Raw genomic sequence first — 27,171 nt, 5'->3', positions numbered from 1 at the left:
TTGAAGTTTATCAAATGATCAAAAAAAAAAAAAAAAAAACACTTGGAGGAAGTATTGTATTAAAATATTTTTCTTCTTCTTTCCAAAGTAGCCTTGTCCTGGAAGATAAATCAATCTTAAAATGAGAGCTGGCTGGGTCTCTCTCCCTCCTTTCCCAAATCAAAATAAAACAGACTACCCACCCATCACTCACCTTCCTCAACTCTCTCTCACCTTTCTATTAATGTCTCTTTTCCTTTTCTTCATTTTTCTTTCTTTTTAGGGGAGCCTTTTCTTCATTTTTGTTGTTTTGGTTTATCAATTTACTATTTAATCAATCTATGTGGGAGCCACTCTTTAACACGACCACCCAATATTACTCATCACACTTTGTTACAACTTCAATTAGATGCTGAACTCGGACCGAAAAATAAATATAGATGCTTAATAGCTTGACCTTAAAAAAGGATGCAAAATGTATAAGAACATGGTCACAAATTGCTAACTCTAAGCCCTCGGAAGAGGTAACGATAAAATATGGGACAGGATCAGAACATGGCGTAATACTATGGCGTAAAATACATGTTATGAAACCTCAAGCCCTTCGAAACAGTACAACTTTCAGAAACATCTATATCTGAATATATTCAGATCTTGAAATACTTATATCCATCATCTGTGTTGGTCATCCCCTCTTCCCAATCACCAATTCTATGCCCACCAAAAACTATCTGTTGAATGCCTAGATATCTGCCAACAATAAAGCAAGGAAACAATGCAATGTAGTCAATATCCGTCCAGTCAAAGATTGAGACATCTCTCTTTAGATTATTCAGACTTACTCTGAGCTCAAGACGGTCAAGCAGTTGAGGAGCACATCCATGGCAAAATAGTCAGCTGTACCAAGGTCTACCCTGTTGTACATTTATATTTGAACTATCATATGGACAAGAAGTACAAAGTATTACAAAACAAAAATTCAGCTAAGTTCTGCAACGCATACCAAACACGAGCCCAGTTATCCTGAAACTCAACGTCACTGATATCATGAAATGAAGATGGCATCACTTTGAAACCCTTATCCACATCATAAAGGGGATTATACTCCATGGAAGAATTTGCAAGCTGCCATTAATGCTATATTAGCACGTTTCAATTGTTTTACACAGAGCAACAACTATTACTAGAATTTTAAAGCAAATGACAAGATGAAGCACTTTCTGCAAGTTTCTGCATATGTTTTATAAAGCAAAAGGACCTGATACAATTGCCTCTTGTGTTAGGAAAAAAAGTTGTAAGCTAGTTGAATAATGAACTCAGTTAGATGAATTTACAACACGTGTTATTCGCATAGCCAAGTACCATCTACAAAAACACTCTGCATAGCATATAATTGATACTATGTTACAATCTAATACCAACAACGCCAACAATATGCCAAACTGATGTGATAGGGACTTCAGTTGTATTAGATTCTGTGGTATAAATATGCAACACAACACAAATACTTCAGAAACCAAATCTCTTCCACTTTTTACTGGTCTACACCCAAATTCCAGTTGTATTATACTACAAATCCTTTTCCTCCCAAATTGTCAGCAACCAGATGACGCATTGATGAATAAGAATAAGATGTTATAAGCCCAGTGAGGCAAACAAGAAACGGGTTCCTTTTTGAAAGTTGTAAATGGTTCATTATCAAAAGGCTGGCTGTAATTACTAGGAGCGTATGCATTTCTGATAACAGGATGTTGTTATATATGTCACTAGCATTGCTATGATTGCCACAAAACCCCTGATCACCCCATAATCGAAACCCCTCGTCACTCCGATCATCATATCTTCATATGTTGAATACCAATATACCATTTTAAGATCACCAATATGGCTAAACTATTCAGAATTACCAATATACCATTTTACAAATGTTCAGTAAAGTTGTAAGAACTTAAGGTCTTAAGCGATAATAACTCACAAAACAATAAAGTTAGTCATAGCAGGCCATGGACGAACCTGCAGATTAGTAGAATTAAAGGCACCCAAGCGTCCCATAACATACCATGACTGAATAACCTGCATAAATTTCCCAGTAGATTCAGTGGAAATAATAAATCATCCATATAGGAAAAAAGAGTATTATTCTAAGGCCTAATGTTCAAAATACAGAAAGGAAGCAAGTGGAAATACACTGCCAAAGAGCTCGACGTCGCGATCAGATGGCGATCCATAGAATTCAAACCATATGTAGGAATCAAGAGGATTGAAGCTGCCAGGCACCAAAAGAACATTTAATCATATTAAAGAAAAAGCATAGTTTGCATTTTTTTATTATTATAAATTTTTACAAATCAAATGGAACACTAGGCTACGTTACGCAGACAAGAAAGAAAGAAAGATGAGAAATTTACTCTCTGAAGGTGACTTTGAAGGCAAGGACAGAACCGGTTTTGGATTTGCTGAAGTCCCTACCCTTCTTGCGAACTCTTTCTTCAACCCTTTTCCTCATGAGCTCAGGGTTGCCAATGCTATCTCCAAGAACCGCTCGCAGCTCAGCATCATCTTTGCAGGCGTCTTCCAACACTCTGCGAGAGGGAGGGAGGGAGGGAGAGAGACCCAACAGGCAACAGGAAATACATAACACGTTAATAAATAATAAATATGAAAAAGAAAAAGGAAAAAAAAAGAAACACAGAGAGAGTGCCCTACTTGGCCCAGGCAGGGTAGTTGTGAAGGCGATCGTGCTCGCGTTTCCTCTTCTCTTCACGAATTTTAAGAAGTCTGCGTCCTCTGGCAGTGGTTCCTGAGCCTTTGGCACCACCACCGCCACCCAGACCCAGATCATTGGTACTGGTATTGGTGCCATTGGCAGTGGCACATACTAGTAATAAGAGCCGAGGTGGCTTTGGCAGATAGGAATTGGGATTGGGATAGACCGTTTTCTTCTTCCATGAATGACAGTGGGATTCTTCAGTTCTACTACTATTATTATACGGGAGTATAAACCCGCCCTTGGCTGTGGCTCCTGTGGCTATGGCCGCCTTCATTTCATTTATCCACTCCTCTATTCTCTTTGACAAGAGACAATGGGTTTCTAAATTCCATATTCTCTTTTTCTTTATCTCCCGCAACCGCGGGAGCACAGTTAATGAGATACTCTCTACTAGAGCAAGAGCCCATTCTGTTTACCAAAGCCGGAAACTTCAAAGCCCATTCGGGAATAGCGGTGATTTTCAGATAAATCCGATCGGAATTATGAGATTCTAATTTCAATCCAAAGGTATTCGGAATGAAAATTCTATTCCAAATCCGTTTTAAAAAATTTTGGAACAATATCCATTCCAATTCGAAAATTTTTGAAATTTTTATATTTCGGAATATTTATTTCAAATATTATTTCAAAATTCTAAAAATGGCCAACCATTTGAATGATTAAAATTGATTCAAAATTAAAAACTCATACGGTAAGCTTGTAAAAATATTATATACTAGTACTTATATGTTGTTATCATTTATGAAATAACTTGTTTAGGTCTATTTGGTCATCATGAAATTAGTAATTGTGTGTAGTTTAAGCTTGAAACCCCAATATATTTCAGAATTCGGAATTTTTCGGAATATTTAGATACATTCTAACCAATTCAATTTTTATCCAAATTTTCAAATTTCAGAACTTTAAGCTGTAGGAATTGATTTGGACTTGTCAAAATCAGAAATTTTCGAAATGAAATCAGTCGGAATCGGATTTTCTAATCCAACTTGCACCCCATCTTAGGGCTCAACTCAAAACTTTTGGTGTTGGTTCGGTTTGGACTCGGGTTAAACCAATGCATTTACTTGCATTTACACATATCTAAACCAAACAAAAGATTATTAAATACTCAAAAACTCCGTCTGAGTACATCCAGGAATAAGGTGTTTGAGGGTAAAGGGCAATGTTTAGATATCACACATGTTGCCTCTATTTCAAATTCTCGATTAAACTCAACACTATTTTACATATTTTAATATTTCCAACAATCTTTTATTTGTTCATCAAGTTGTTTCTGATAATCAATGTCACATCTTTCACATTTCACTCCTTATGGATGTTTTGTGAAGGATATAGCTTCGGGGAGAGTTCCATTTCAATTTTTCCCTTCATCCCCTTCTTCAATGTGGGAAGAAGTCTTAAGTTCGAATCCCCCTTCATTCCCAAAAAGTGAAGAGTTGGTTTGATCTATCTTGAAAAGCCTGGGAGTCGTAGAAATCGAAGCATAGTTTCTCACTTGTTCATAACTCAACGCATCAATTTACAGTACCACTTTAAGTCATGTGAAGGTTAAGCGGATGGAGGTAGGTCATAGACTCAAAATAGAAAAAGATCATACTGCATAAGATTTACTCATTCCTTATGCCCATCCACCAGAAAATGGGAAGATACACATAAATCAGTGGAGAAGAGGAGCCTTGCCTCCTCCAGATTCTTATTAATTGGAAATCAAGTTTTGGTAAAATGCCAAATAGGAACTCATGGATAGTAAACCATGAGCGTGACATTAGATGTATAGTTGGGCGGTCGACAGATCAACAGCAACATCAACATTCCAATCCAACTAAACTCATGGTTACGAGATTGGCTTCAAAACATACATTTTGCATGCATGAGAGCCCACGGTGGCTGTCAAGTTTCCAACAAATCGTGCCTTCAATGTCTTGTGCTGCATGACAGAGACATATCAGTAAATATCTCACAATACAATACGGCTGCAACGGAGTAGGAAGAACTGAGAAAGAATGCTAATTAAGGCCTTATGTTAGACCATATAATTATAGGTTATACCTCCCAAAGGTCTCTTGCTTCAACAACACTGTTTGTGGGGATTCCAACATCATCCCAGTTAGCTGTAATGGAAGTTCGCGAAGGGCCTTGGTTGACAAGGAGTAAAGCTACTCTGTAGCCTGAGAGCGGACCAGCCCAAACCTGTTCAAAGTACGTAAAATTGAGAGTCGATCAATCTCACAGACAGTGACAGAATTCTTACGGAAGCATAACAGCAGCCTACATATATCAGAAGAGATTGCTGGCATTTTCAGTTTTACCTCAAGATCTCCTTCCATTCTGACCTTTTTGGCTTGCACACCAAGTGGATCTGTTACAGTTAATCAACACAAATTTACAATTCTGGGTTCTATTAATGCAAACTCGTTCAGTCACCAGGAAGGAAAACAAGTGTCTATCTGAAGGTTGTAGTTAGTTACCTTGGTTTACAGAGATAACTTCTTTATTTGCAACGATCTCCATTGTCTCTTTTGTGATATTCCTCACATCACAACCAAGAAGAAGGGGAGCCTGCAGCATGGCTTATGCATTACCAAACCGATGACCTTAAACTGCACATATCATGTAAGAGAAGAGAAAATGCTTATGGTACCTTAGAAATGGCCCATATGCTAAAATGGACTACATATTCATCTTTTGTCATTCCTCCGTTCCCCACTTCAAGCATGTCGGGATCTGTTGAAATTCAGCAGATAAATCTCTTACTGAAACATCAACAATGTGCCTAAACGACAGTATAGGTAAAGCATAGTTGCATTAGAATACTAACCATTCCAACCACCGGGTCTGGCAAATTCAGCATAAATTTCGTTCATGTCTGCTCTAGAGACCATACTGCCAAGGGAAATGCAAGAAAAGTATTATGTGTGACCCATATAGAAGACCAATTTGAGAGTTCATTGGTAGCACACTTTTCTACCTTTCCCATGTATCAGAAATGTCTTTAGTAGTTCTCCAACTATTTCCTACTTTAGCACCCCATAGAGCAGGGTGCATATCTCCCCTAAAAAACAAGAACAATTAGGGATTACTAACAAAAAAGAAAACAATTACATGATTTTTGAATTTTAACAAACAAGATCATTACCATTCACAAAGAGAAAAGAATATGGGACGGCCTGCTTTCATCAGAGCTCGGGTCATTACAGGATATCTACAAGAAGATATAGAAATCTTTATCTGAGGTATACCTAATACAGGGAAACGTGCAGGCAGGAAGAACAAACATGAGTAGCGTTACTGCATTATCATCATAGATATTTTATTTTACCTGGCAGTTGGCGTTGAGCCATCATTATTACAGTTATCATACTTCAAATAATCAATTCCCTGCAAAAAAGTTGCAGTATTTCAAGATCCTATGACCAAATATCATCATTGCAGACGTCATGACTCCTTCTGATTAAAATCATTACAACATATCATACCCAAGCAGCAAATGTGTTGGCATCTTGTTCTTCATGGCCAAGTGAACCAGGCATTGTTTTGCTGCAAGTAAAGTACCTGCAAAGTATAATTGCATGCACTATTTGTTTAGTTGTAACAAATATGAGTATATATCAACATTCAACAACAAATATGCAGCATATATTTTCTGTATTGGAGTGTATGAGAGTCATGTTACCCTGCATCTGAGTAGATTCCTAGCTTAAGACCCTTACTGTGGACATAATCCGCAAGAGATTTAATGCCTGATGGAAAGGTTGATTTCTTGGGCGCTAGATTACCCTGAATTTGAAATCTCATGCTTAGTAAATCTGCATATCTTTTTCAATCATTCTAAAAGCCGAATTGTTTATGATTAAAAATAGAACCTTGTCATCACGAGCAATTTCGGCCCAGCAATCATCTATAGATAGCAAGAAATGAAGTATGTCATCATCTTCTGACTAAATTGGAAATTCCGAAGAGAAAAGAAAATAGCAATGTACCTATGTTAATGTAGGTATATCCAAGTTTAGAGAGACCGGTGGAAATCAGAGCATCAGCTGTCAAACCAGAGAAACAAGAACCGTTATTAAACCCCAATAAATTTACAAAACCAACAACCCAACCATCTATGCATTTATCACTATGCTGCCATAGCTTTGGGAACATGGCTTTAGACTTAGTATGTGAAGCTTGGATTAGGCATGAGCTTTGGTTACAGATTAGGCATAAGTTAAAGTTACCGGTTGCTTTGATGATTTTCTCATCAATTTTGCAGTTGAAGTGATTCCAACTATTCCACCTAATAAAAAAGAAAATACCTGATTAATCCCACAAGTATTTGAAAAGGAGTGAAAATATAAGGAAGATAAAAATTGCAGTCAGCCGTGAGACATTTGAAGGGTCACAACTTCATAACTTCAAATGCGAGAGGAATCACTGAGTAGTAAATAATGATGAGATTTTCCCTTATTATTAAAATCAAATAGGGGATTAGTATACAGACATGTATATGAAATAAATGTAACATACATAGTTAGAACTTAGAAGCTGAAAAATAAACTCAGATCCATATCGTACATACATACTGCAGTAAAAGTGCATGTCATATGGTTCAGGACACTCATTCCAATTACTAGAGTAAAAGTGCTAGGAGGAGTAAAACAAAGCATCAACAAAACATAGAGGAATCACTAATTTCGCAGAAAGATGAGTGAACCCTTGATATTTCATAACCGAACCAGCTAGCTAAAACCAACTAAAAACAGAGAAAGAAGCAGAGAGAGAGAGCTAGCTTAGCTTACCCCATGGGAGGAGTCACTGCAAGCCCATTGGCAAGCAGATTCCGTCTGTGCTGCTCTTGGGTTTCTGGCACCATCATTCTTGTTCTCTGCGAAGCAGAAACACCCATTAACATGGGTGGTGATATAAATGAGCAGAGCATCAACGCCATCACAATCGTCGTTGTTGGCACTACTGCACCGTCGGCGTCTTTTTTCCTCATGTTCAACATTTCTACCAATACTCCTACTCTGCGTCTGCTGCTTCTTTTTCTTTGCTGTCTCTTACTCTATCACTCCCTCTCCTCTACTGCTCTCCAGTCTCCTTACACTCTCTCTTCTCTAGATTCTAACCTAATGAAAACTGACAACAGCAGCAGTGCTTGTTACATATATATAAGATATTTCTCATAGGATAAAGAACATTATAGCCAAACTTGCTAAAAGGGCAAAAAACACGACTCTTTTCTTTTTGCGAAAGAACACGACTCTGTTATTGACTTTGATTTTGACAAGGAGATTTGTTTTATGGATAACCTTTTTATTTTTTAGTTTTCCATTATGTATATTTAAAAGGTAACAACTACAAATAACTCTTTTTTTTTTGCGAAAGAACACGACTCTGTTATTGACTTTGATTTTGACAAGGAGATTTGTTTTATGGATAACCTTTTTATTTTTTAGTTTTCCATTATGTATATTTAAAAGGTAACAACTACAAATAAACTAAAATTGAAAACGGAAAAAAAATATATTTAGAATTTGCTTTTATTAGAAAGCAATCTTCCCCCAAAGTCAAGTGAATAAAACTTGCCAGGGTCAGCAAGACACCTCAGTCTCCCACACCAATCGTATGATGCCAGCTGTCTATTATTTTGACTGCCCTTTTTCACCTATCTTTTCTCCTCCTTTCCGTTCCCTCTCGCCTGGTGGGATCCACCTTCGCCCTTTTTTCTTTTTTTTTTCTTTTTTTAAGAAAATAGTTCTAAATGCCACCATTTTTATAATTTTAACTGAGAATATCATCTCTCCCAAATTTTTTTGCAACTATCACATATAAATATATATTTATTATCCACTTATTGCACACATATCACTTTTTCTGAAATTTTGTTCTCTCTCAGCTCCCTATTCACTTTCTCTCTCGCAGCTCTCTCTCGCACTCTCTTATGAATCGCGAAACCCTCCCTCGACCCCATCTTTTAGGTATGTCTTTTGAATAGCTGCTTGCAACCTTGAAGCTCTACTGGATCGCCGACCTCGAATAGGTAGTGTTGATGGTTATTTTCTTAATATATGTGGGATTCTGTGAAATTGATTTTATTTTGATTGTTTGAGTTTCTGTTAAATTGGTTTTGGTTTTAATTGCTTTCGATTAGGTTTTTTGAATTTTAATGCTCATCCATCTGGATTTTTACCAATTGCATTTAGATTGCTCTAGATATGTGAATCTTGAAACTTGAGATTTTTCATTTTATGTAGTAGATTTGTATAGTGTGATTGTGATGAATCCTTGTTCACTGCTGTGTTAGTGTTGTATTGCTGTTGTGTTCCTGTTATTTTGCTATGGTATTGTTGTTATGTTGCTGTTATATTGTCGTTATATTGCCATTATATTGGTGTTATATTGCCATTGTATTGGCTGATTATTGTGTTAATGAAATGTTGTTTTGTCATGATCAGAAATTGAGACAATTGTTATGTTGGTTTGCTACAATGGAAAATGGGTTACCCCAAAGAAGATGTGCAAATACGAAGGGACTGACTCAAAAGGCTTAATAGTTCCACGGACCATCACATTTGCTAAACTGTTGGATTGTGTGCATCAGATTGTAATACAGACAGCAGGGAAGACAAGATTTGCTTGAAGTTCTCAGTTTTGGTGGCCTCGAATAAGTGGAAGCACATAAAGATTGAGGACGATGATGATGTCAAATTTTTTATGAAGTACAATTGTGAGGTAACATCTTCAAAACTAGATCCCTTACTCATGAGTATAGAAGATAAAGGATTGACAAATGATGTAATTGATAGTATGCATATCATGACAAATAGTATCGGATGGGTCGTTCTTCAGCGGCCATTGTTGAAAGCAATGAAGTAACTAGGAATAATACAAATGTCACTGATGTGGGAGGTAATGTTAGGATAGATTTTATGGACATGATTGATTTTAGAGACTTGGAGGAGATGCATGGTGGTGATAATGGTACTGAAAGAAATGAAGTGTCAGTGTACTCTGCCCCTCCTATTTTGGGCCGCTTGGACACATCTACCTAATTGCCAATAATGCGTTTATGAGGAGAATTTGAACCCACTCGTGAACATTATTTGAGTCAAATGGGTGAACAGAACCAGTACAATGTGGCCGGTGTAAATGATGGAGAAGCATATTTGGACACAGGGTATTCGCAAAGTGATTAGAATCCGAAAATTAAAGTTGGGCAAATTTTCTCTAGTAAGGGAGCGTTGTTGACCGAGTTATGGTTGAGGGCATTGAGATGCCATTTTGAATTTAAGGTGCAATTCTCTTGCACTAAGAGGTTGCTTGTGGTTTGTTGTCAACGTCCATACCCATGACGGGTCCGAGCATCGAGAATTAGAAAATACAACTTCACGATTGGGAGGTGTACAGTTGTCCATAAGTGTGATTTGAGGTTCGTAAATGACAACCATTGTCAAGCAACTGCAACACTTGTAGCCACTTCATTTAAAAGGAAGTTGAAGGATTCTCGGACAATATACACACCAAGTGACCTAATAAGAGATGTGAAACACAACTTTGGTTTGACCATCAATTATTCGAAAGCTTAGAAAGAAAGGGAGTTAGCTTTATTGTCCATTAGATGATCAGTCGAGGGGGCTTATTATATCCTTTCAGCTTATTACTATGAATTGGAGCGTATGAATCCCAGCACAAAGACACACATCCAAACTGATGAGAACAATCACTTTGTGTATTTATTTATGGCAGTTGGCGCATGTATAAGAAGGTTTCGTTCTTCCATGCGCCCAATGATAGTCGTGGATACCACTCATTCAAAATCTAAGTACAAGGGTGTTATGTTTGTAGCAAATGCATTCGATGATAATCAAAATATATATCCTCTTGCTTTTGGGATCGGGAATTTAGAGACGAATGCATCATGGCATTGGTTTTTCACTAAACTTCATAAATCTATTGGTGAGTGTCCCAATCTTGTTATCATTTCTAATCGCAACGTTAGCATAGAGAATGTGTGGAACAAAGTTTTCCCAACAGCGCAACATGGCATATGCTTTTATCATATGAAGGGGAACATGAAACACACTTGCAAGTTGAAAAAGCGTGATCAAATACTGATGCACTTTGAGCATGTTGCGAAATCTTATTCAATTGCTGAATTTGATTATCATTTTAGCAAGATTAAGAGAAAGGAACATGTTTCTCAATATCTTGAACAGGAAAGGTTACATAAGTGGTCTAGAGCTCACATGGATGGACACCGCTACAATGTAATGACAACAAATATTGTGGAGTCAATAAACTCAGTCCTTAGGTTTGCAAGGATTTTGCTAGTGGTTCATTTGATATGGGAAATTATTAATCTCCTTGTGAAATGATTCACCGAACGTCATAAGTTGACTTTGAATTTCACAACAACATTGTGCCCCAATTTTGGCGAGAAGAAGTTGAGGAATAAGTTGGATGATGTTGCAAGGATGAATGTCGTTAAACTAAATAACATACAATTCAATGTTTTGGACGGTGATATGGATGGCCTCGTAGATTTGACGAACAATAGTCGTAGTTGTAGAAAGTTTCAGCTTGAACAGCTACCTTACAAGCATGTAGTTGCAGTTTGCCGCTTCTTGAAACCAAATGTATACTCCAAGGCTTCTCGGTATTACACTCGGAATACCTGGTTGGATGCTTATTCGGATAGCATCTACCTAGTACAGCCTCACAGAATGTGGGTTATTCCTAAATATTTTCAAAGTCGAGTTGTGCTGCCTCTCATGGCAAAGGTCATGCCAGGCAGACGGAATAAGCTAAGAATTCCCTCACAAGGAGAGGGCACCATTACAAGAAAGTGCTTAAGGTGCAGTTCCACGGGCTACAATAAAATCACTTGTAAAAACAATATTCCACTGCGTAATGTATCTTAGACAATATGATTTGTATTCCTTTGTTAGGTAATGCCAAATTTAATTTTATTTGTGGTGGGTTTGGTGTTATGTTGAATGTGAATTCTGTTAAATTTGCATAATTTGGGTGCATTGCTATATAGCATGGTGTGTTCCCTATTTATATTCACAGTGTATCGCTGTCGTATTGTAATTTTATTACTTTCAGATTGTCATTATATTGTACTTTTATTGTACTGGTATTGATATTGCAATGTAAACTGTGAGTACGAAATTAAAAGGCCTGGAATGTAACTCCAAATGGATCCACAACATTAAAATTCTTAGAATGCCATTATTACACAGTTACCGTGATACTCCTACTACTCCTTCTTTTCTGATTACAAATTCAGCCGATGCATGGGGCAAATGCGGGGCAAATACAAGGTGAAATGTCCTATGTGTTTGACTGGATATAGTTGTTGAAGGAGCATTATGACTGTTAACCCCAACAAATTGCTCATGTCTTGCCAAGAACACCATTGAATTTATGCAATGTGCCCAAGCCAATCCCAAAGCTAGACTCACCCGTCTGCCTAATGTGTGCAAACACTCCAAGTTTCCCAACCTTACCCCATTCACTCCATCATGTGGCCCAATAAAATCCACCATTTGGTTGGTGACAACCACCGCCACCCCAAACTAATTTGCTAAAGCCTTCAATGTTCTAGATATCTTGAAAAATATTTCAGACCGTCGTTTCAAATATGCCGGTGTTGTCTCATACTATGATCGAAACAATGCAGTAATGGAATCAATGACAATGAGTTTCACAGGCAACTAGGTATGATCAACGGCAATAAATGCTTGTATGTCTCGAAGGACATAGATGAGTTGTTGAGCATCATGAACACTATGAACATATATGTCTTCCAATACCTCCAGCCCTATTAAGTTGGGGTATGATGCATGATAAAGGTTGCCTTTGCAATCGACGAAATGAGAAGCTGAATTCTATGAATATGTAGATGGAGAAGCCTTCTAGTCCGCCATGTGAGGGTGGGAGCTGAGCTCTTACCGTTAGTTGGGGACAAAGTTGCATCTTCCTAGAACCACTCTCCTTTACTAATTTTGTTATGGTGTTGCAGGGTATCCCACCACCTAAGCAGCCATCTAGTATTGGGCATCTGATGGATAATTTAGGGATTGAAATAGGAAGGAGCATGAGGTTTTTTGGTGTCATATTTCTGTAATTTAGGGAGGGGATGTGATGGTGGTGCAAGGCATGAATTGTATATATAGAGTCCATATTGAATGTGTGTAATGCAGGCCATATGTCTTTTAAGGGATGTATACTTCATCAATTTTTCAATTATTTTTTTTTAATTTGTATTTTTTATTTGGGACCAAATAATTAAAAAAAACACAAAGTTTGATGCAATACCTACTGCAATAAGATCATATTGTAACTCTATTGTGCTTTTATTATAACTATATTGTACTCTTATTGATATCATATTGCCATTATACGCATGTGTATTGTGGAGTTATTGCCGCTATAATTGTTTGAACTGGACATGGATAAATGAAATTGTACACGCACAAATACAAACAGAGGCATCATAATTCCATCAAATCTAATTTCGAAACTTACATAATACAATAAGAGGCCACCCTATAGTTACATAATACAAAAAGAGGCCACCTCATAGTTCCATTTTACAAGTTGTTTCCACTGCATTTTACAATGTCCAAAGTCATATTAAAGTGTCACAAGTTTCCTGATGTTGACACATTCGGAGTTGCATACTCTTCAATTGTGGTGACCGCGACCCATGAAATTCATGACCCCGCCCATAGTGATGTTGTCCCAGTTTACTTCTGGATCCATTATTTTTACAACCGTGCGAAATAGTTCAAATTCGGTTTCCACTTGTTGTTGGTTCAACTGGACCATTTCGTCAGATTCCTTGAATATAATAACTGCAGTGGTAAGGGCAATTTTGTTTCTTACTTTCATACCCTTTATATGTAGGTGCATGCGGGCATGATAACGAGAGCAAATTGTGCGCTTTTTTATGACACCCCACCTAGTTTGGCCCTCCAAAAATTTTGAAACTATATATACATTGAGATTTTTCCAAAACATGGTATTGCCTCAACATTGCTGCAGGCCATGAACCAAGTCTGCAGTTAGTGAATTGGCTAACTTGGCCGGTGTTTCATTCTCCCCTCCTTCAGTAATTGAAAGCGTTGGGTTTGGTGTGAGGTTAGGGTCCATGATTTTGGATATTTATTATGGGCTGGTGCAGGACTTAATTGGAGAAAAGTGGGACTTAATGCGATGTGAGTGAAATTAGTGAGGAAGGTAATGGCTGCAAGCAAGAGTTAATGTGATGCAAGTTTTCTCTTCATACAGCTGGGTTGAAGTTTAATATAAGCAGGTATTAATGAGCTGGAGTAAATCAGTGAGTAATTAGTGGGAGGGATTGGGGGAGTATTTGGCAGGAGTTATTACCCAATTGGCTGTATATGACTATTTTCCTATATTTGTATTTTGCAATTTCCGAGTTTGGTAATTTTCCCATTTCATAATATAAAGAATTTGTCTAATTTGCCTAATTTACCAACTAAATCGAATTGTCCAATACGGTAATTTTCTTCTTTCCCATTTCCTCCATTTGAATTCGTTTCCAATTTTCCAAATTTCTAAATTTCCGATTTTCCAATTTTTCAATTCAATTTTTTGATTTTCAATTTTCCACTTTTTCAATTTTCTAATTTTCTAATTTCCCAGTTTTCCAATTTTCTAATTTCCCTATTTTCCCAATATTCCAATTTTTAAATTTTCCTAATTTCTAATTTTTCCTATTTCGTATTTGCCTATTTTACTTTTTCTATGTGGGGATTTTCGTACTCTCCCAAATTTTCATATTTTCCTATATTTGTAATTTGGAATTTCCCAATTTCCTGGTTTTCCCAATTTTTGTATTTAAAGAATTTGCCTAATTTGGCAAATGTACCAACATATCCAATTTGTCCAGTACGGTAATAATCCTATTTCCCATTTTTTCCATTTCAATTGGTTTTCAATTTTCCAATTTTCCAATTTCGTATTTGCCTAATATCCTTTTTCCTTTGTGCCAATTTACTTTGTGGCAAATTTGGTATTTCCCCAAATTTCTAATTTTATTTGAAGTGCTTTGTATGTGTTTTTCGGCTATATAACGTTTCCGTATTTTCGTTATTCTTCAAATTTTGTCATTTTCAATCTTTGTCTAATTTGAGTAAATTCGAAAATTGGCAATCTCCTAGTAAGGTAATTTTCCGATTTTCCAATTTTCCAATTTCGTTTTGTATTGTTTTTCAAATTTTCAAAAATTGCTTAGTTACATAGTCCATTTTTGGCATGAAATCCACAATTTCCAATTTCCCATTAAGTTTTGGTTTTTTGTGTTTGCAATGACCTAAATGGTCCCCCAACTATTGCTCAATTATCATTTTGGTCTACCAACTAAATTTTTTAATTCAAACGTCCTTAAACTTTTTATTTTGTACCAAGATGGTCCATCCGTCAAGATCTGTGCATTATTCCGTGAAATCGAGGGACAAAACCGTATTTTTAGGCGAGTATCCTCCTCTAAAAGGGTTATTGATCCTAATAGTCCCCCAACTATTGCTCCAGTATCATTTTGGTCCACCAACCAAAATTTTCATTTGAACCGACCTTCAACTTTTTTTTTTCTTTTTTTTTTTGGTGTCAAGATGGCCCTATGTTAAAGTCTACCAATTTTATTGTTAAATTGAGGAGTAAAAATGTCTCTATGAATTAAAATAGTAATATACAATTAAAAATTAAAGGAAACCATTATAAAACTTAGAAAATTTTAAAAAATTGAATCTCACTAGACACACGGCTTTTTTTTTTTTAGTGAGTCTGACCTAACAATTAATAATAAAAAATTCTCTATGTTTAAATTAATTAAAATCACACACATATATATATATATATAATAACAATTTTTTTAAAAGAGCAAACAATAATTAAAAATTAAAGAAAACTATTATAGGAACTTGTACCTAATTTTAAAATTGAAAAAATTGAATCTCACCACCAACATGGCTTTCTTTGTTTTTTTTTAAATTTATGACATGGACTTAAAAATTAATATTTTTTTCTCTTTTGTTTAAATTAATTAAAAATTTTAAAATAAGATAAATACAAAAATAAATAACAATAAAATTGACGGACTTTGACGGTAGGACCATCTTGATACAAAAAAGAGAAAGTGGAAGGATGGTTCAAATGAAAATTTTAGTTGGTGGACCAAAATGATACTGGAGCAATAGTTGATGGACCATTTTAGTCATACCTTTCGATAGAGCTTCTCAAAAAGTCGCATATACCCTTCAAAACTCAGTCACGTGGCCATCAGGTGTTCAGAAGTGACGGAATCTATCACGGATGGACCATCTTGGTACAAAATAAAAAGTTTAAGGACGTTTGAATTGAAAATTTTAATTAGTGGACCAAAATGATAATGGAGCAATGGTTAGGACCATTTAGGTTATTAACCCTAATCCATTTTTATTGATGTTATTGTAATGGCAGCTTCTTAATGTCAGGTTTGGGAAATGTAATTATTCTTAACTTACTCAAAGGCAAACATTCTCCAATAAAGCTGACCATATTGTTGTTTACAAGTTTTCAATAAGTAAAACTGGAGACTGAATGTACCTCTTTTTTTTCTTTTTTTCTTTTTTGCAAATTACAGCTGTGAATTGTACCCAGCGATACTTAAAGATGTCGGACTTATGCCCTCTAAACGACCATGTCAGTTACCCGGGAGACCAGCCGTGGCATGTGCCGTTCCCATCTCCACTTCTGACTCCAAAACACGATCCTACTTCATCTGGAAGTGAGGCCGAGAGCAATGATCCACTTGACAAAATCTCTGCCGTGAAGTACAACCTCCAATATTTGTCCAAGGCAACACATTAGTGGGAGAGCAAATGTGATATTCATAGCCAAGTTATGGGAAACTTGGCCAACAAGTTGAACAAAGCATATGCTGGAGAAATGAAGCAAACTCTAAAAGTAATAAGTAGGTGCAAAGAGTTAGAGTCTCTCAAGTTAAAATTGAAATAGACAAAGAAATATGATGTCCAACAATTCAAAAAATCTGAAGAATATAACCATGAAATGGTTGAATGTTTCAACAACGGCTTCCAGATGTTCCGAGATTATGCTTCGATCATCTCACCAAACTACAATTGGAGAGGAATTGATGTAGCTGGTGTCTGGCAGGTGCTGAATATGGGTGGAGAGGGAATGGCTCATCATTGCCTCGTGCATGCAGCGAGGATGAAGGCCAAAGACATGGATCTCTTAATGGACCTCTAAAAATTTGCATTTGCCAGGTTTTGTGCAACTGGGTAAGGGTGAGTCCTGGTTCGGTTCATGTTGTGCTGGGTGATGCGATGTGAAAATGTTGCCTTCGTTTTCCCTTCGCGGGATAGTATTGTTAAGGTTCGGTGGCGATTTATTTTGCATGTAAAAAATGTAGTCTGAAATGGATGTTTGCGTATTATATGTAGATTGACCAAATATTGCCTTCCTATTGAATGTATATTGTATCAATATTGCTAATATATTGTATATATATTGGATGTATATTGCCGCCCTATTGCATGTATGTGGAGATACTATTGCTACCATATTGCAAGTATATTGCTCCAATATTGTCACCCTCTTGTATGTAGATTGACCTCATATTGCTATTCTATTGTATGTATATTGACTAAGGCTCGTCAATGCGTTTAGGGCCTATTTAATTCGAAAAGAAGAAGAAGAGGAAAAAGATACAACGTGCCTTTCAAAAAGAGACACTCAACTGCATCATAATTACACCGTAAAACATTGTAAGAAATAATTTTAAAAAATAATAACTATGAAAAAATTAGTTAGAAAAAAGGATGGTATGAATAAATATGCAAATGCTTGGTGATGGGCTGAAGAAAAGCATGATTATATTTGGTGGTATGATTACGTTTGGTGATATGATATTCGTTCATCTTAATCTTCTTATATGTAATTGTTCTATTAATAATTGACACAAATTAATCTCGTAATCATCCAATTATTAACTAGTAATGAGTAAAGAAAAGTAAATGAAATGAAACAAAACAAGAAACCCAAAATAAACACGAACAACAATTTCTAGCACCCTTTTATCGCCATTGTAATCCTACTGTATCACCAAGGTAGCACCAGTTTATTACGTTTTAGGCATAAACGAATTATGCACTTCCTTTGTTTTTCAGTTTTGACATCTGTCAATTTTTTTACCTTTAACTTTTCAATCGATTATGCAAATTGTGTGTTCTATACATGGTTGAATTGAGCACAGAAAAATGAAGAAAACTACATGGACCAAATGTAAAAAATGGATACAAAAATGAGCATAATTTAGTGGAAACAAACACATCATTTCAAACAAGTAAATTGTTAGACCTCCATAAAGAGCAAGTATGTTTATATATTTAGCTGTACGAAATAGTTCAACTTCACAATCTAAAGAATAAGTATGCTAACCACGACGGCAACTCAAAAACAAAACCCTAATTTGAAAACCGAATGACAAATACATCCCGAGTGGTATTGATTAGATGTACTACCCAATTTGGTTTGACAAAATTATAATTGATGCATATTCCTATTCCAACTTGAGCACAATTTATCTGCCATGTCTACGAAATGGAAACAGTTGATGTGCCATGTAAGGCAATTAGTCACTACCACCGACTATACAATATTAAATTTCAACATGTACAACATGGCCGAAGACCCTGGAAATGATTTTCACCTTGGTATAGAGAATAACTAAACCAAATAGCTCTATCAAATTGGATGGATCACCATATAAAGCACCTCCAGCAATGCTTCCATGTCTGCATATTCATAAAAAGGATTTCCTGACATAATTAAGAAGCAGAGTGAATTCCTAAGTGATAAGTGAAGACTGAACTCAATTCACAGACATTATCACATTTACCTCATATATACGCCTCCCCCCTTTAAAGCCTCTATTGCAAGCTTGAGTCGGTAATATGTGATCTTTGATGGGTCAACTGTATCCAACGAAATGCCGGCACTGAGATGCTCAAGAGGTACTGTCAGGGCAATAAGTTCATAAATTAAAACTACAGTTATGTACAATATCGATAAACTGCAGTAAATTCACATAGCTTACCCATCACGTTGTTGTGGCACATCTCCAATGTAGCAAACTGTGAATGGCGTAAACATGGACATCTTTATCACATTTTGCTTAACCTCTTCAACCTTAGAAGTGTCATAAAAGGGCATATCGTATAGCACCCGTGCCAGAGTATCGCTAATAGGCTGCAGATATTTGACCAGCTTGGAAGTTGAGGTAAAAGCAATATAGAAGTCATACACAGTCATAGTATGTCTCACGAAGTCAATTTCTATTGCCACCCAATGGGACCCTTGAAGATTATAGGGAAAATATACCTTCCGGACTTTGGTCCAAGCTTGCCCATACCCATGTTGCCATGTACCGAGCATAAAGTGATGTATCTTATTTACGTAGCTGGGTGGAATGTCAACGGTGTTTGGAGCAGCTGCTTTCTTCAATCCTCGTTTCTTTGCAGGCTCTTTGATCGGCTCTAGAAATTGTTGCAAACATTAATTTAAGGCATATTACATAATGACGAACCAATGCAACTGAAGCAGTGAATGTAACATCTTCACATGTTTACCTGCAAACAATAATCTGCAGTTGTCTAGTCAGTTCCAAATACCAAATGATGATAGAGTTGCCTTTTTCGGATGAGAAACGTCGCCATGTCAAGGTGCTGGAAGTTGAAGTAAATAATATAACCACAATTTCATACAAATGTACCTATAACAAAGTTGAGAAAACAATTGAATTATCCTAATGAACATGATTCCACTGAACATGATTCCAACTGCACCTCTGCACTATAATAGGCAAACTTCCAACAGTGAATTTTGTAATCATTTAATAATTGTCACATTGTAAAATATGACAAATACAGACATGTATATTAAAGGTAGCTACATTTTCTTATTGGTATATCACATCATACTACAATAACATGAATATTGGATTTCCAAGGTAAAAAATTCTAACCTTATATCGTTTTTCCAGGCAGTGCAAAACTCTATTACTGCCTTAACATCTTGAATGGGCAAGGGTTTACTTGGATCAACACATGGCGGGGTTGCCTCCGCATCTGAAACAGTCATCGTCCTCTTCTTCCTCGAAGGATCGATAAATGGACTCAACAATGTCTGGGTCGGTCGCTTCTTTCTGTACCCTTTACCTTCCACGTCTTCTTTTTCAACAGTGGCACTGCCTTCGTCATCACCAGCCACAATAACATTGGGTACGATGGGAGGATTCATCTGACCTCTTGATGGCATAATGTCACTCTTTTTCCAATCCTCTAACATAGATAACAGTTTTTTGCAGATTACTCCGCATCCGTCCACATCTTCCGGAGTAGGAAGCTTCTCAGATTCTGGCTGCTCAGCTGCTTCTTGCTGCACTTGTAAGTGAGGAACTGAAGGGCCCATTTTTGCCTCTTGGACTTCCATGGCTGCGCAGGCTTCAGCTCCATCACCGGGGACTTGTGCTTCCATTTCTGCCGGTTTGTAGTCGGAGTAATGTATTTATGTAAGGGCAACATGTCATTGTCGCCTCCTTCATTCATATGAGGACTGCCGACTTCCTCATGTCCTTCCCCAAGTTCATTTAACCCACCATTTCATTTTTTCAACTGCTCTATCTCCAACGTAAAATAGTGTTCGATTAAAGCGAGGGTCTTGCTGAAGTCCTCCACACTTCTTTTTTTTTTTCACACTCCCTCTCATGTTTCAACAACTCCTTCCGTACCATTTCTTCCAAGTCATGCACTCTCTTTCGAAGCGCTCAGTTTGAACTGCCTACCTTTGCCAATTCATCCTTTGTAGTTTGACAGTCACGCTTCAAAATGTGTAACTCAGTGGACGACACTTTACCCTGCATTCAGTTATAATGCAACTATTACAATACTTACAAAATATAACCCAAATACAGCTATTGTTTCGCTATTGTATTGTCTATATATTGACTATATACTACTTATATAGCAACACCATTAAGTTTATTATGATGTATATATTGCAAAAAGGTCATGCTTACCTTAAAAGACGACGGAAGTGTAGCAGTTTCATCAAATAATTTTAATTGATGTGACTGTCTACCTCAGCTGCCACATAAGATGGTATACAAATGTGGTATACAAATGTGGTAAAAGTAGCATTTTTCTTTAATATTTTATTTTATTTTATAGTTTATTCCAGTATTTGTTTTTCTAATTGTCTTAATTAAAATACACTTCATTGATTTAATTGATGTGTCATATAATATGGGAATAATGCTACTCTTACCATATTTGTATACCACATTTTCATACCACCTTATGTGGCAGATGGGGTGGATAACCACATATTAATTAAAATTATTTAACATTTTCTTTTCTTTTATGATTTATTAACACCTTAAAAAAATTGTCAATTAAACTATCTTTATTAAAATACACTTCATTGATTTAATTGATGTGGCATATGATATGGACATGTCACATCATGTGGTATAGAATTGTGAAATAAAAATGTGGTAAGTGTAGCATTACTCTATAATATGGACAAGCCACATCATGTTGTATAGAAATGTGGGATAAAAATGTGGTAAGTGTAGCATTACTCCTCCCCCTAGTTGATCTAATTTCTGATTTTGAGAGGATGTGATTACGGATTTTGGAGGTGGGGCCCGCACATTTCTTGATTGCAAGTAAACGCAGGGGAAAATGATTCATGCAAACTAACAAGGTTTAATAATACAGCTTCTAAAACCAACTTCTACAGGCTACAATCATTCATATGGTCATTAATTTGCATTGTATTCGGCAGATAACAGACTATTCTGTCTGTGCCTGCTATGCCAACAATAAAAAGCAACCGAAAAAATAATTTACACTAGATAAATCTAACACCTTTCGAAGAACACAACAGTGGTTAACGAACCCAAGTAATTTTTGGAACTGTCTAGAGAAATCATTTCAAGTTCTACCATTAAACTGGTGAGCAAGGCGGGCAATGCCATTGCTTTGAGAGACTTTCCGTCTCAGGTTGAGATGATCCAAACCCCATACTCGAATTGTACGGTCATCACTAGCTGAAGCCAACATATGAAGGTTCACAGGATTCCAGCTCACGCAATTTACAGCTCCAGAATGCCCAGGAAGAGCCAATAGGAGCTCCCCAGACCCTCTGTGCCATATATACACCTACAACAAGAAAGATCAAACCTACAACGTCAATCCAAAATGCCTTAATAACTCAAGCATATTAAACCATTTTAAAAGTTCCAAAAGGAACAAGCATGTGGTTCTGGTTCCATGAGTGGCTAAAGTCTCTATCTGTGAACAAGCTTCCCATTTCTTTGCCTACATTCCAACCAATTTCATACATCTCAAAAGAACATTTGAAAAAATGAAATGAATAAGAAAAAGAAACTGATTTTTTAATGACAAATCAATTGTATAACAGTCCATGGATATTCCAATTAAATAACGACAGAGATTTGATGTATGACTGAAATCCAAGTAGCATACAAGTTGCTCAAAGCAATTTCACGTATTTCTGATTCTTCCCATAACAATGGAATAAAAGTAAACATATAAAGTATGCAGGATTGCTACTGTTAGGATATTATGTAATGTTTTTGGGCATAAACTGGTGTAAAAAGGACAGTTGCATCCTGTTATACTCATTTCACGGGAAATCAATTTGTCATAACCAAGCAACCAGCCCTAATTCTTGTCAGACAAGTAAGTTCATGTAAAAGTACCTGTGAATCCTCACTCCCGCTAGCAATAAAGGCTTGCTCAAATCCACCAAAACAAGATCTAATGACAAATCGGGCACGCTTGTGACCTTTGTACTTGGAAACAACCTTAGGTTCACTCTCTATGCTCCAAAGATGAATTTCTTGGTTTATGAGATTGACAAGCAGGAACTTATTGTCCTTCGATAACGAAAATGAAGTAATCACTTCATCCTCTTCAATCAGCCTTTCAAACTTTGCCTCCCTGTCAAGTAATAATATTGTGGTTTCTCTGCATATGTTTATGATCCTCTTCCCATCATCAGTTATAGCCATGTCCGATATCTTGAGTGTTCGCTGCCCTTTCCAACATTCTAGCTCTACTCCATCCAAATCCCACAGGCAGATACTCTTGTCAGCCATGCCAGAGAATATCCCTCTACCATCAGGAAACCACCCGCAGGAAATAAGACCAACACCATTTTTTTCATAAACATGGAGGCATTCTCCAGAAGTAACATCCCACCGTCTAATGACCTCCTCTAGTCCGCATGTCAGCAGTTGGCGGTCATCAGGGCTCCATGAAACAGTCAGCACAGGTTTCTGGTGACCAGTCAATACATGTTTCAATGAAACTTGGCCATCCCCTTTGACCTAAAAAGGTAAAATTGCATTCAGAAAGATTAATAAAGCGAAACATATTGTGTCTGTGCTCGCACATGGTTGGATTGATATGGAGATGCCACACTTGTGTTTATGAGCAATAAAAACAATCTGCTAGAGGATAGTAATATCAAAGAAACATAATGTTAATAAATATTTAGCTTGCATATAAAATCAAGAGATTTCAACAAGAACTTCCATCTGCAGAATGGATTTTCAGGACATGGGAGCATGTTACATTGTAATGTGATCCAAATATTATTCAAATTGTACGACAGAGGGGAGGGAGGGAGAGATAACAAGAGAGGTTTAAAATTCTGTCTCAATAAATTAAAGGCCAATAATCAGATAAATAGTTACCTCCCATATAATGGACGACTGATCTTTGGAAGAAGAAGCCAAGTATTTCCCATTGTGTGAAAATTGCAAAAACCATATTTCGTCACTATGTGCATGCAGTATCTGTTACAATAAATGAGTACAAGTTTTCAAATTGGCAACATGGAGCCCTTCCAAACAGTTAAAAACAAAGTCATACTTCGAGGCAAATTTTCTGTCCAATTCGAGGTATACTATATATGGGACATCACCAAATTGATTGAACAGAAGATGAAATCCAATAAATCAAAAAATAAATTTATCAATGGCAAGATGATGATACATAGTTACACAAACGGACAGGGCCGGGCCATGCAGGCCTGAAACCCAACGTGCTGGCCCATTTAAAGCTCATATATTAATTTATATTTGTTTTAGAGAAAAATAATATATAATATAATTATATTTATATCTTAAATTCAAATCTATTTCTTTTCTCTAATAATATATATTAAATTTAATGTTTTCTTTATATATCAAATAATAATTTTGTTTTTCAAGTTTCAATTTTTAAAACCCAAACAATAATCTAGCCATTTTCTATTTAAATGCACTTTAAATAAAGTTATTGGCCTCTTTTTTCAACAAATAATAAATCTTGTTAGTATATACATAATTGTAAAAAATATTTAAATGAAGTTGTAAAAAAAAAAAAAACAATTACAAAAAGCAATACATATGTCAAATTTGTCGTGGGCCCATATCGGCCCATTTAGTGGCCCAACACGAGCACGGCCCAGCTAGGGCCGTGGGCTCAGGCCGGGATTGATGATTTTCATAAATGGATGGGCCCGGCAAGGCCTGTTTGACACCTCCAAGTGCAACATAGGTATCGAGCAAAAGTATATTTCAACAGTAACTATGATAATGCTGACAAGTCTAAGTATAGGCAGCATGATACAATCATATGCCATCACAAATCATAGAAGGGGGAAAAAATTTAGTAATTTCAACTATGTTTCCTGAACACAGACTACTCATTTTGAGAGAGTGACTATTAGCCCAATATTCTGAAGAAAATGCAAGAGTCAATCAGCTCATAGGCCAACTGAAGAAACAAATACATAGATTGTATGAGAGGCATCATAAGCAAGCATCCATAAAAGCAGAAGACATTCTAACCTGCGATGTCTGAGAAGGAATCTGGTGTCTTCCACACTGATGGTCTGAATACAAAGACAGGTCACTATCAAAAGTGTTATGGAAAACACAAGCATCTCGTTGCACGTCAAGGGCCTGTTCAACCAGACGTTCTAACCTATGTCCAGGAATGAAGAGTGCTGCAGGAAGCAACTTCTGCAGTTTCTCCAATATCTTTGATCGTGTGCTTGCACCATCAGTATCTTGACTTGAAGGCTCAAGTTGCACAGGCTGCAAAGGAGAAATCATGCAGGCAGCAAGTTCATGTACAGTGTTCACATTGATGCGAAGAGGCACAATTTCATTCCGTAGAGTATCTAAGGCTGCAACCATTTTTTCCTTTTTTAAAAGCTCAAAGAACTTCTGTTCCAATATCACAAAAGATGCTGATTTCATGGTCTTTTCATCCAAGAAATCAATTGCACGCAAAGTGGCCACACTGTCATCCCATTTTCCATCCATCACTTGTTGCATAAACAGGTTGACCAGTGACGAGTGCATTGGTATTCCAGATTCTTCCTCTAGTATGGCTCCAGTCTTATCATAACCTAGTGAGTACAATGCCCTAGTTATAACTTTGATGAATTCTGACCTTTTGATGACTCCTGTTTTACCAATTGTTTCTTCATCTCCTTGGGATGGTAGAGGCCTAGCCATATAGTCTCCCAAAGAGGAAGCAACAGGATCTGTAATAGACGAGTGGTCTGAGGAGTTCTTTGATTCCGTCAAGGTAACTTTAACACGTTTCAGAGGTGGTTCGCTGTCCTCTCTACCTCCCATAAAATGCTCAACTCAGCCCATTTGGAAATTCTACAAGTCGAAAGGAGCAAATTTAAAAAGATAAACATCCGACCACTAATGCATCCGCTTGAAACTCTTTCCAGAAGAAAATTGCATCGAAGAAAAAATAAGCAGAGGCAAAGGTTTAACAAATCACTAACAAATTATAACACAAGACCTAACGACTGAAAAGGCCATATATAAAAGGAAAATAAAAAGAGCCATGAAATAGTGAACAACAATACGGGGAAGCAGTGTACATTCTCTTAGAGCTAATGGCAGCCATAGCACGAGTTTCACGTCTTCTTTCAGCGAACTGAGGATTGTTCTGGCTAAGCCATTAGTTCAAATACCTGATGACTGAAATGCCTAACTGAAGCTCGCAATTCCATGAACAATGGAGTCCCAAGAGAGTTCAATGAGGGCTGTGACATTGTTATGATGATACCAATGATAGTAAATATCTAAATCTCCCCAACTAATGTAAATATCATATATAATGGAGGTGAGGGTCCAGAAATACCACCATTTATTTTCTTTAAAAAAAAAAGTCATAAACTAATATGTAAAACTTTAACATTTGGATGAAGATGATGAATGAAAGAAAATGGGAAATGCAGTTTCAGTTCTTAGTATTATGATTCCATATAATTCCACCAATCAAAAATTTGACCATTTGGATTCCACTTCGAAATTTGACTCAGAATGGTAAAGGGATAAATATAGGCATGCGAATTAAATGGCTTAGCCGCTCAAGAGATGATATTGAACGGACAAAAGATGGCTGTCCAGACCTCACAAAGCAGTAAATTAAACAAATGCAATAATCAGAGCAACAATCTAATATAAAGCATAAGCAAAAGTCACCAATAAGAGAGTCAAGAAAAAGGCAGCATGAAGATGAAAACCAAACAGCTAGAGATCGAAGATTTCATACCAGAAGGCATAACCAAATAAAGGGAATCAATCTGGGAAGCCAAAAACTCGCCAACTGGGAAAAACCCAGAAGCCAAAACAAGAGAAATCTATGAAAAGTGTGGTGTGTTCTACAGAAACAAGGCGTAAGGAGAAAAGGAGGGAACAAGTAGACCGAAAGTAGCACCGAAAGTCGTGTACGGAGAAGTGTGAAATAGAGAGATATTGATAGGTAGGTTCAAATTTCTTTTAAAGAAAATTATGCTTTTGGCAATTGGCACAGAGAGAGAGAGAGAGAGAGAGAGAGAGAGGTAATAGATAGAGTTTCGAAATGCCAACAAACACCACACCACCCAACCCACATGGGCACTGCACACCGCACTTGTGCGTGCGCCTATTTTGTTATGCGCATTGTCACTCTTGTCTTGCGCGTGAGTTGAGTTCTGTTCTGAGTCCTGACTTGGTTTCTGGGTTTCACACACATAACTCGAATTGCCAAGCCAATTACTAAAAAAAAAAAAAATTCACTGCTTCGTTTTCATTTTTGACTGCTTCGTCATGCAGGTAACAACCACCATTTGTCCCAACTTTGCAACTCCCTCAAGTTCAACTACGCAAATTTATCTCGTCTTCTATACCGAAACTGAGAATTAATTTGGATTTTTGGATGCCATCAGAAGTCAGCAGAGCCAAAAATTTATCATTGTGGGGCGTGAACACTAAACATTTTGTCCCTCCCTTTAAAGAGAAGCTCCAGAACATT

At 36.8% G+C, this 27,171-nt stretch overlaps 3 protein-coding genes across 5 annotated transcripts; all 3 read right to left on the bottom strand.

The window, feature by feature from the left end:
• Nucleotides 1–392: 392 nt before the first annotated feature.
• LOC117612776 lies at nucleotides 393–3,173 on the bottom strand. Its single transcript, XM_034341422.1, has 7 exons — nucleotides 2,686–3,173; nucleotides 2,388–2,561; nucleotides 2,167–2,245; nucleotides 1,993–2,052; nucleotides 983–1,104; nucleotides 822–893; nucleotides 393–729 (listed from the first exon to the last, which is right to left on the bottom strand). Exons 1-7 carry the CDS (start codon nucleotides 3,021–3,023, stop codon nucleotides 627–629), a joined length of 948 nt encoding a protein of 315 aa, XP_034197313.1. The 5' UTR covers nucleotides 3,024–3,173; the 3' UTR covers nucleotides 393–626.
• A 1,146-nt stretch (nucleotides 3,174–4,319) lies between these two features.
• LOC117635349 (alpha-galactosidase 1-like) lies at nucleotides 4,320–7,951 on the bottom strand. Of its 2 annotated transcripts, XR_004586891.1 has the most exons (16): nucleotides 7,531–7,951; nucleotides 6,970–7,028; nucleotides 6,730–6,786; nucleotides 6,613–6,647; nucleotides 6,423–6,526; nucleotides 6,226–6,301; nucleotides 6,069–6,127; nucleotides 5,886–5,951; nucleotides 5,718–5,801; nucleotides 5,568–5,632; nucleotides 5,391–5,473; nucleotides 5,218–5,308; nucleotides 5,059–5,108; nucleotides 4,799–4,939; nucleotides 4,501–4,676; nucleotides 4,320–4,461 (listed from the first exon to the last, which is right to left on the bottom strand). XR_004586891.1 is itself a non-coding variant. In XM_034369683.1 (15 exons), exons 1-15 carry the CDS (start codon nucleotides 7,737–7,739, stop codon nucleotides 4,584–4,586), a joined length of 1,272 nt encoding a protein of 423 aa, XP_034225574.1. In that variant the 5' UTR covers nucleotides 7,740–7,951; the 3' UTR covers nucleotides 4,320–4,583. The 2 variants fall into 2 exon arrangements, 1 of the variants encoding a protein (XP_034225574.1); XM_034369683.1 differs by having other exon boundaries at nucleotides 4,320–4,676.
• A 13,585-nt stretch (nucleotides 7,952–21,536) lies between these two features.
• LOC117615414 (WD repeat-containing protein 26 homolog) lies at nucleotides 21,537–26,855 on the bottom strand. Of its 2 annotated transcripts, none has more exons than XM_034344491.1 (5): nucleotides 26,431–26,855; nucleotides 24,696–25,523; nucleotides 23,556–23,657; nucleotides 22,557–23,186; nucleotides 21,537–21,993 (listed from the first exon to the last, which is right to left on the bottom strand). In XM_034344491.1, the coding sequence occupies exons 2-5, from the start codon at nucleotides 25,491–25,493 to the stop codon at nucleotides 21,766–21,768; spliced, it is 1,758 nt and encodes a 585-aa protein (XP_034200382.1). In that variant the 5' UTR covers nucleotides 25,494–25,523; nucleotides 26,431–26,855; the 3' UTR covers nucleotides 21,537–21,765. The 2 variants fall into 2 exon arrangements, with proteins under 2 accessions (XP_034200382.1, XP_034200384.1); XM_034344493.1 differs by lacking the exon at nucleotides 26,431–26,855 and adding an exon at nucleotides 25,754–26,408.
• Between the last annotated feature and the right edge of the window lie 316 nt (nucleotides 26,856–27,171).

This window comes from Prunus dulcis, chromosome 1 (assembly GCF_902201215.1).
Source record: "Prunus dulcis chromosome 1, ALMONDv2, whole genome shotgun sequence".
Taxonomy (NCBI): domain Eukaryota; kingdom Viridiplantae; phylum Streptophyta; class Magnoliopsida; order Rosales; family Rosaceae; genus Prunus; species Prunus dulcis.
The sequence above is the reverse complement of the archived record's forward strand: the minus strand, read 5'-3'. Positions and strand labels throughout refer to the sequence as shown.

Coding starts and splice junctions, on each gene's coding strand:
- LOC117612776 (XM_034341422.1), bottom strand. CDS start 3,023: ATGAAGGCGGCCATAGCCACAGGAGCCACAGCCAAGGGCGGGTTTATA. Junction 894..982: donor GATAACTGGGCTCGTGTTTG/GTATGCGTTGCA, acceptor AATGTACAACAG/GGTAGACCTTGGTACAGCTG. Junction 730..821: donor TTGACCGTCTTGAGCTCAGA/GTAAGTCTGAAT, acceptor TATTGTTGGCAG/ATATCTAGGCATTCAACAGA.
- LOC117635349 (XM_034369683.1), bottom strand. CDS start 7,739: ATGTTGAACATGAGGAAAAAAGACGCCGACGGTGCAGTAGTGCCAACA. Junction 7,029..7,530: donor GCAGTGACTCCTCCCATGGG/GTAAGCTAAGCT, acceptor CTTTTTTATTAG/GTGGAATAGTTGGAATCACT. Junction 5,309..5,390: donor GCATATGGGCCATTTCTAAG/GTACCATAAGCA, acceptor GCCATGCTGCAG/GCTCCCCTTCTTCTTGGTTG.
- LOC117615414 (XM_034344491.1), bottom strand. CDS start 25,493: ATGGGAGGTAGAGAGGACAGCGAACCACCTCTGAAACGTGTTAAAGTT. Junction 23,658..24,695: donor TTCCTTCTCAGACATCGCAG/GTTAGAATGTCT, acceptor TTATTGTAACAG/ATACTGCATGCACATAGTGA. Junction 23,187..23,555: donor AGTCGTCCATTATATGGGAG/GTAACTATTTAT, acceptor TTACCTTTTTAG/GTCAAAGGGGATGGCCAAGT.